This window comes from Phoenix dactylifera, chromosome 6 (genome assembly GCF_051530095.1).
Source record: "Phoenix dactylifera cultivar Ajwa chromosome 6, Ajwa_hap1_PhDact_Kaust_v1.1, whole genome shotgun sequence".
Taxonomy (NCBI): Eukaryota; Viridiplantae; Streptophyta; class Magnoliopsida; order Arecales; family Arecaceae; genus Phoenix; species Phoenix dactylifera.
This window is the reverse complement of record NC_143195.1, coordinates 8,200,543-8,210,076: the sequence shown is the minus strand read 5'-3', so window position 1 is coordinate 8,210,076 and position 9,534 is coordinate 8,200,543. Positions and strand designations below refer to the sequence as shown.

General features: G+C 37.4%; 2 protein-coding genes across 2 annotated transcripts; both read right to left on the bottom strand.

Annotated features, from left to right (window-relative positions):
* Positions 1–487: 487 nt before the first annotated feature.
* On the bottom strand, positions 488–2,330 carry LOC148702993 (uncharacterized). The gene is made up of 5 exons (XM_089923862.1): positions 1,969–2,330; positions 1,744–1,867; positions 1,324–1,647; positions 1,107–1,214; positions 488–1,000 (listed from the first exon to the last, which is right to left on the bottom strand). Exons 1-5 carry the CDS (start codon positions 2,313–2,315, stop codon positions 638–640), a joined length of 1,266 nt encoding a protein of 421 aa, XP_089779988.1. The 5' UTR covers positions 2,316–2,330; the 3' UTR covers positions 488–637.
* Positions 2,331–2,495: 165 nt separating this feature from the next.
* On the bottom strand, positions 2,496–5,982 carry LOC149753275 (uncharacterized). Its single transcript, XM_089923774.1, has 4 exons — positions 3,884–5,982; positions 3,491–3,802; positions 3,306–3,405; positions 2,496–3,224 (listed from the first exon to the last, which is right to left on the bottom strand). Exons 1-4 carry the CDS (start codon positions 5,980–5,982, stop codon positions 2,496–2,498), a joined length of 3,240 nt encoding a protein of 1,079 aa, XP_089779900.1.
* Between the last annotated feature and the right edge of the window lie 3,552 nt (positions 5,983–9,534).

Below are 9,534 nucleotides of genomic sequence, written 5' to 3'. Positions count from 1 at the left end.
TCACTAACTCCCGTGACAGAACCGCCGTCACTAAGCCGTTACAAATTCAAGAATTAAAAATTTAAGAAATTATGTATTTCCCGTCACTATCTAGTTGCGGAGTTAGTGACGAAGGTAACTTGGTCACTGATTTTGTCACAGAATGCGGTCACAAGTTTGGTCACTGATCTGTCACAACCTTTAGTGACAGATTTAGTCATCACAGACATGGTCACACATTTTGTCACTACATTTGTCATTAATCCCGTCACTGACCTAGTGATAAGTTTACCGTCACTAATTGGTTACAAACGCGCTGAGCAAAATCAATTTTTATTAACCAAAATCCTGTCACTAAGTTTATGACTGCTCGTCACAATACTTGGTAAACAATTTAGTAACCAAAATTTGGTCACCGATCACAATCTAATAACCTGGTACATTTGGTACATTGATTGGCTCATAATAATAATAATAATAATATCATTAATAGCAAAGGCATTCAACATTACGCAAAAGTCATTTTAAATGTCATTCAAAATTGGCATCAACATGTCCTGAATCCATCAAAATCAAAGTCTAAAAATATGTCATAAAGATCAACAGAGATTTCATTCCTCCTAAGAATGCAAGGACCTATCATCTAAGGCAAAAACAATCATAATGAAGCATGATCAGTAGAACCAGAATCACCATTACACCCCCGATCTGCATGCCTTGTTCCAAAGCCAATCTCTTCTCTCATCTTTTGAAGAACCTCCTCTTGCCATTTTTTCTTTTCCTGCTCAAGAATACGTAGAAGGTCTTCATGAGTGTACAGCTCTGGAGCTTGACTTGTAGAGGTGGAAGAGGATGATGATTGCCCAATAATTCCAGTGAGATCCTCTAGGGGACTAAAGCCATAGACATGGCCATGAGTTGGGACACCAGTTGCCTCAAACCACAAGTCATAATCACGTGGAGGAGCATCTGAGGTGGAGGCATCACCATATTTTTTGGAGTATTCAGCTGAATACTTTGCCTGCCAGTTGATTTAAAAGAAGAGAAAAACATTATGGTGGATCAAACAAGAGATAAACATGAGCAAGCTCAATAATATTTATGAATCATAAAAAAATTATACTTACCATGACAGCTTCACTTCTCTTATCTACATATCCTCCCATGCCTTGCTTTGTCTTATGCGTCCGATTAAAAGATTCAACTATTGTTGGCTCCCTACCTAACTTTAATTTCTACAAAAGAGAAAAGAAAAAAATCATTAACATATAATGGGCTAATTTAAGATGATTGAACAATAATATAAAAATTATTATAGAAATCTAATTGAATAAAGATATGTACCAGTCGTTCGTCATGATTGACAAATGCGATTGATCCTCCACAGTGTTTAGAGATGCTACCATTCTTCATGGTGTTTCTATTATTTTTGTTGGCTTCTGATTTCTTCTTCCATTTTGGGGAGATCCAAATATCAATTAGCTTATTCCAATTTTCTCTAGAGATCCAATTAGGGGGTTTATCACGGGCTTTATTTAAATCTCCTTTTGCTTCCAAAAGCTTTTGGCTTCTGACCCTCCCTAATGAGGTTGTCAACTGTCGCTGACAATGCTTGTCCCAAACTTGATGCACATGATGCAATTGTCCTGGAAGAATTGTGTGTATCTCCTAACAAAAAAAAGGTCGCAAGTAATCAGACTTATTAATTGGCATGTGTAACAAGGGCAAAAGTTAATGATAAGAAATATAACTTAATTACATCACCTCAAATTTGTTCCACATTCCAACTTTAGCATGTGTAGGGACCTCCCTCCATGACAACCACGGACCATTGAAAAATTGGCGCATGATAGCAACAGCTTTGTGACTGACCTCATAATCAAGAAACCTGCAATTTAAAAAATATTTATTAGAAAATAAATTAAATACTTTAAATGCAACAAACACATAAATTCAAATTAGTGATATAAGAAAGTGATATTTTCATACATTCCTCTTGTGCACCTAACAATCACTTTTCCATTTGCATCAACAGGGGCTTTAAGGGTTGGTTCTCGGCCATTGCTTTGTCGTGGATCAATCCCAAGTTCATCATTCATCTGATCCTCATTCATTATATCCTCATGATTTTGCACTGCACCATTCATTTCTTCATCGTTTATTTCTTCATTTGTATCCACCTCTTCAATCATGTCCCCATCAGGAATGTAATCATCATCATCATGACAATCCTCGACATGCTCAGGCAACCTAGAAGGTTGAGAAGGAACTTGAGTAGCAGCCAGTATTAAAGCTGCTTTTCCATTACCTCTTGGTTTTCCTTTTTTCTTGGCCATAACTGCACAACAATAAAAAGTTGTAGTTAGTTCACAATGTAAATGTCAACAAATCCAATCAAAGTAAAGAACAATCAGTGGACCTGTTGCTTTCCCTTTGCTCTTTCTCATGTCTGCACAATTATAATTTATAAGTCTAAAATTAGTTATATTAGCATTCACAAAGTTGCATGTTGTATTTTAATCTTCCTCAGCCTCATGCTCCTCTTCCTCGGTTTGTTCATCTTCAAAATCTTCTTCTTCATCCTCAAAGTCCTCTTCCATTTGGTTAGTTGTCAACTCAATTTCTGCTGCATCAATATCTTCTGCATCTCTGTTAACACCAACCAAAATGTCTGGATCATCAAGCTCATCTGTCATCGAGATTGGGGTAGGAATCCTGTGGTTTTCTTCTTGATAAAAATCAAGAAAATTTTCTTCTGGCACACTAGGAGTGAACCTACCTCTAGCTTTTGTCTTAATTACTGCCCACCACAATCTTCGATTCTTCTTCTTACCTGGGTAACCAGTATAGAACACCTGATGTGCTTGTTGAGCTAATACAAAAGGATCATTGGTTGGAAGTCTTAGTTTGTAATTGATCTCAACGAGGCCATGTTGAGGGTGCACTTTCATACCCTTGTCTCTATCATACCAGTCACATTTGAATAACACTACTTTATTACCAACCCCAAAATAGTCTAACTTGATAATGTCAACCAACATCCCATAATAGTCACTCTCAAAGTCATTGTAACTGCTTCCCTTAATGCACACACCACTGTTGAAGGTTCTTTTATCCTTTCCATATTCTTTAGTGTGAAATCTGTACCCATTCACAAAGTAGCCTTTATAACATTTAACTTTATTCCCAGGGCCATATGATAGGTCCTTTAAGCGCCCATCAACATGATTTTTGCTGTCATTAACCTAGCATGATAAAAATAATATCGTAAGAATAAATCAAGAGAAAGTCTAATTTATTATTATATTTATGAATTATGTACTCACATATGACCTAAACCAAGCCGGAAACTCCATTTCGCGACGTCTTTCCAAATCTATTTGGCTTATATTTGGACAAGATTGCCGGATATAATCATCAAAATACCTACAACACAAAAGCTAGAATCACATATATTGTACTCCATATGCATTTTTAAGGATGATTATAATTAAGTACTTGTGTAACTTACTTTCCAAAAGGTTGAACCTCCTCACAATTCAGAAGAACATATAATTCAGCAGCATTAAACTCCTGAGTAGTTAAATGCCTTCCAAAAGGTTTCCCAAAAGGCCGACCTTGATGAGCAAAAATTGATAGACGATCCACGAGATCAAACTCCCCTTCGTCTTCATTACGGAGAACTTGATTTAACCTCGTTTGTATAGAAGGCTCAAAATAATGCGAACAGAAAGTTGATATTTCTTCTATGATGTAAGCCTCGACAATAGAACCTTCAATCGATGCTCGATTCTTTACCTTCTGCTTTATATCATGCATAAGCCTATAAATAAGATTAATACGTTAATTTCTCAAATTTAATAGATACAAAAAAACTATTTAATAAAATTATAGAAATTGTTACCTTTTAAAGGGGTACATCCATCTGTACTGCACGGGCCCTGGTGCTGGCAATACTTCACGGAATGCAATTGGAAGCAATCTCAGCATGAAAACATGACAATCGTGACTTTTTAACCCGTAAAACTTATAATCATCCAGGTTAACACACTTCGATATGTTTGAAGCATATCCATCAGGGAGTCTTAACCCTTTCACCCACTCGCAGACCTCCATTGCTTGGTCTTTGGACAATACATAGGAAGCTGGAGGCTTAACTAGCTTTCCATTAACAAATTGAATCCTCAACTTGGGACGCTTGCAATACAGCTCTAAATCTTGCCTTGCTTTCACATTATCTTTAGTCTTCCCTTTTACATCCATACAAGTGTAAAATATATTGAGAAACACATTTCGAACAATATGCATGACATCTAAATTGTGTCGAATAAGTAGTGTATGCCAATAGGGCAACTCCCAAAATATGCTCCTTTTCACCCAATTATGATCTTTACCGAATCCAGGAATGGTGTGCTTAGGAGCTTTCGAACCAAAAGTTACATTAGGCAAGGCAAAGACCCTATTTTTCAACTCCTCACCAGACAGTCGAGGAGGTGGGGGGTCTGTCTCTATTCTACCATTGAAGAAACCATCAACTTGGTATCTGTATGCATGGTCCATGGGCAAGAATTGACGATGGCAGTCAAAAAAAGAAGTCTTCCCACCATGTTGTAGTGTAAAAGTTTTTGAGTTCTCCATACAATACGGGCATGCCAACTTTCCATGTGTACTCCATCCTGAAAGCATGCCATATGCAGGAAAATCGTTGATAGTCCACAATAAAGCTGCCTTCATTTGAAAATTCTCTTTTCTAAAAATGTCATAAGTGGTGACCCCTACTTCCCACAATATTTTAAGTTCATCAATCAAAGGCCTAAGCAAGACATCGATACTTTTGCCGGGGCTCTTAGGTCCAGAAATGACTAAACTTAGAAAAATGTAGGGTCGTTTCATACATATTGATGGTGGAAGATTGTAAACTGTTACGAAAACTGGCCAACAGGAATAAGGACGAGCTGATTGGCTAAAAGGGTTAAAACCATCTGTACATAACCCAAGTCTCACATTACGAGGCTCGGTAGAAAAGGATGGATGAATGCGGTCAAAGTGCTTCCAAGCCTCCCCACAAGCAGGATGCACCATCTCATCTGAATCACCTCCCTTTACATGCCATGACATGTTTTCAGCCGTTCTGCTTGACATAAAAAGCCTCTGAAGTCTTGGTGTTATTGGAAGATATCGCAACCTTCTATAAGGAACATCTTTTCTCCTACCACCACCATCATTTCTTCTGAGTTTATATCGAGGATGACCACAAATAGTACACTCAATCAAATTCTCTGTTTCCTTATAGAATAGCATACAATTATTCTCACAAACATCAATACTTGTATACTCCAACCCCAACTTCCGAAGCATCTTCTTTGATTGATAGAAATCAAGGGGCAGCTTCTCACTTTCCGGCAACATATTCTTCACTATTTTCATGATTCGATCATAGCAAGATATACTCATATTAAATTCAGACTTGCAATTTAATAATTGAGTAATAGCAGATAACTTAGAGTGTTTTTTACACCCTTCCCATAAAAGTACTTCTGTATCTTTCAACAAAGAATAAAAATCTGCAGCATCCTTATTTGGCTCTTCCTCATGATTAACTTCAAGTGCACTACTCAAATGGAGTTCCTCTTCTAGACCCATAGCTTCCATCACCATGGTTCTATATTGCTGACCATGTTCACAACCAACATCCATTGATGTGGATGCTTCTACTGCACTTGTACTTACAGGAGCAACTGCACCAAGTAACTCCCCATGTGCAAACCATGTTGAATACCCCGGTGTAAACCCCTTTCTCAACAAATGAACATTGACCATATCACGGTTAAGAAATTTCTGGTTGTCACATCTCATACAAGGGCATCTAATCTTATCACCACTACAATACTCTAACTGAGTAAATGCAAACTCAAGGAACCCTTTAACTCCATCACAGAACTCAGCTCTTATATAACCATTTTCACTAAGTCGGTGGTACATCCAATTACGATCAACTGACATAGTTCCTCTAGAAATCAAAAAAATAAAACAACATTAGAAAGCCTAGAAAATATTAAAAATCGGGCCATTAAAAAACACGAAAGGCAAGATCATAAAAAATGTAAAAGAAACAAAAACTGGTATGATATTTATGAAGATGAGAAGTTATCATAAGAATGACAAAAATAAGTCATTCAATCTTGTCGTAGCATCATTGACATTAAAAAAGCATTCAATCTTTATAAAAAGCTGAACATAACGAATTAATCTTTACAAGTTATCTCTTCATTCATCTAATACCAGCAATATTCAAAAAGCATTTAATCTTTACAAAGACAAGGAATACAAGTCAAATCATCCAAATTTACATATGGAATACTATCTGCTTCACATAGAACAAATGTCAATATACATGATCGCCTCTGATGCTAGGAAAGCATGGCACTTCTTAGCAAGCTTTTTTGACCACCTTCTTGATTGCACACTAGAAATAAGTCACAACCATGAAGCAACACTATTTTCCACCACTTTCCATTTTTTCTTGCAGATGAACAATGATTGTAGAAATGAATAACATGACGAAGAAATTAAAATCCATAAACTTTACAGAGTCAAGTTAAAGTTTTGAGAAAATTTTCAAAAATGTAAACCAATGTCATAAGAAGCATGACTGGCATGCTTTGAAGTACTATTCAACAATTATGAAAATAAATTTTGCAAGTTGATGAAGAATCAATAATTGATACTCTTTTTTAAGTATTAGATCTCTAATCGGCCCAAGTTTGGTGCTTGACGAATGATATTCATAGGAAAGCTCAAATATATCACAATATACAAAGATTAGATTTCCTACAAGGGTCCAAGTAAATAAAATACATTCAATTATATTACATTAAATTAGAGGTTACTGTAGATTCAGATTTAGGAGGAAAAAAAATTGCACCAATGATACACAACTCTTCCCTTAATATTTTCACATGAACAATAAAAAAATGGAGATTAATCATTGAGAGCTAATAGTATCGGACCATTGGAACCACAATATCTGATGTTGAAACTCTTGAAACAAAGTACTACTATAATCCTTGGCAGCTGGAAACACAAGCCTTTAGTCAATGATTTCATCAGTTTTTCAGTTGAAGTTGTTTCAAAGAGTGAGATCTGTTTATTTAGAAGAACCCCCAAGAACATATATTCTCTAAATCCTGGCTGCTTCATATTTCTCAAAAAGAAAAAAGGGAAGAAAAAAAAAGAAATAGTTGCTGCTCCATGTCACAACATGAGATTTTGCGGTTCCAAACTTAACAGACACTATTAATCAAAAAATTCGTCTGCTAAAACGAAACATCAACAGGGAATTAAGGGAAACAAACCCTGCTTCACCACAGCATCTCAAAAACCCTGCTTCACCACAGCATCTCAAAAACCCTGCTTCACCACAGCATCTCAGAAAGGAGATTAAAATGTATACATTTACATCCACATTTGGAATCTTGGATCATGTATATAATGACTAGATGAAGATGAACACAAAGAGATGTAAACACAGGATCATGTATATAATCGAAAGGCACGGCGATCAAGCGCGGCGCCGGATCCACAGGGGGAGACCCTCGGTAGGTTCCTTCCCCCTTCCTCTTCCTCTTCTTCGTTTCTTTTATTTTGTTATCATGGGGTAAAAGGAAATGGGGTTAGGGTTTACCTCCGGGAAGAACCGGTTCTGAAAACCCTAGCCGACGAGCAAGAAACAGGGGAGCGTCGACGGGGTGACGTAGCCGCGATGATCTCGTCCCGGGCGAGAAGGAGATGAACACAGGCGCCGAGCAAAGAGACAATGAAACCCTCGGTAGGTTAGGGTTTAACTCCGGGAAGAGATCCTAGCCGACGAGCAAGAAGGAGGGGGCGTCGACGAGGTGATGTAGCCGCAATCGGGAGGCGTGATGTTGCCGTGGTCGCCGTTGGCAAGGGAGAGCCGGAGAGGAGAGGCCGGAGGTGGAGGGGAGGAGAGGAGATAGGAAGCCGCGATGCCAAATCCCTAACCACGCCAATCTTTTAATCGAGACCAAATGCTTCGAGTCCCAGGCTCACCCTGTCACCCAGCTCCAAATCGGGACGGGACTGCAAGCCAAATTTCATATTGAATTATTTTTGGACTAAGTCGGTGTGCAAGCCAAATTTCATATTGAACTATTTTTTATCTATAAGGTTGATTGGAAGAAGGCTGATTGGACGGAACTTGCTGGAAAAAATATTTTTGAACTATAAAGCATGGTAAAAAAAATTCGAGACCTTCTTCCAAAATCCAATCCCATTGCAGGAAAGTTGCAATAGGGGTACAAATGGGTCATGGCCAACACCATGAGATTTGAAAATGAGAAGAAATTTGAGTTTTCTGGAGAGCGTTTGGAATTTGAGTTATCGAAGAAATTTGGGCGAAACGGCGGGCATACTTAGTTTCATGTTGGATTTTCCTCCTTTTATCTTTTTTTAATTTAGATTTACTCAAAAATAATATTTTTAATATTTATGGAATTAAAAATTAAATTTGGTGACGGAAATTTTTGTCAATAACCTGTCACCGCCAAAAATAATCTTTTAAAAATTTATAAATACTTGGGTTACGATATTTGTGACGGCTGAATTTGTCACTGCGGGGTTGCAATTTCGGTTATCATTTTGCTGACAGATATCCCGTCACTATGATGGTTACTAAGGTTTGGCGCCCATCCTACCCGCGCATTCTGTGACCGGTCTGTCACTAATCGGTCACTAAGTTTACACCACGGTGACCAAATTTCTGGCGGTCACTAATCAGTCACAAATAGTGACTGATAACGGTCCGTCACTAATTTCTCGTCACTATACGCGTGTTTTCTGGTAGTGTATTATATTTACTTGTCTTGCTTCCATATCTCCATAAACAGTTCTCTCATTTGATAACATCTTACAAAGCCTTCATTGGTAGAAAAGTCTGTGTTTTTTATAGAAAAACTTGGAGTGAAGGCTATCAACATTACGAGGGAGTGTTAAAGATAATACGAATATCAACACTACCGAGTCATAGCATGTTCTTGTTGAAGTTCAAGTTGAGTTCGAAGTTGATTCTAGTAAAAGTTTGGTGAGGTCAATGTTAGGGCACTATTAGAATGCCTTGCAGAGTCCATAGTTGTGTCCAAGGGGAATCATATAGCTTCTAAACAGCATTGAAAATAAACTCAATGAACCTTCCTATCTTGGGATATTATGTTGTTTATTTAGGGAAAGGTTCCACTGTTAGTATATTTTTATATGGTAGTATGACAGTCAGAGTCTAACTTTTATTCGTTCCTTTCCAAGGTAGTCTCTCCTTAATTCTATGTAAACCCATGTACTATGACAAATCAAGATAGAGTAAATAAGAAAAATTAGTTTCTTCTCCGCCGTGTATCTACCAACTTGATCAGGTGCCTTCTTTTATCCTCCCTCTCTCCATTTTATATTATTTTCCACCTCTTATGTGTCGGCCTTGTCCACATTAATCAGTATACACCATAATAGTATATACGTATTTATGCGTATATATACTAGTTATAA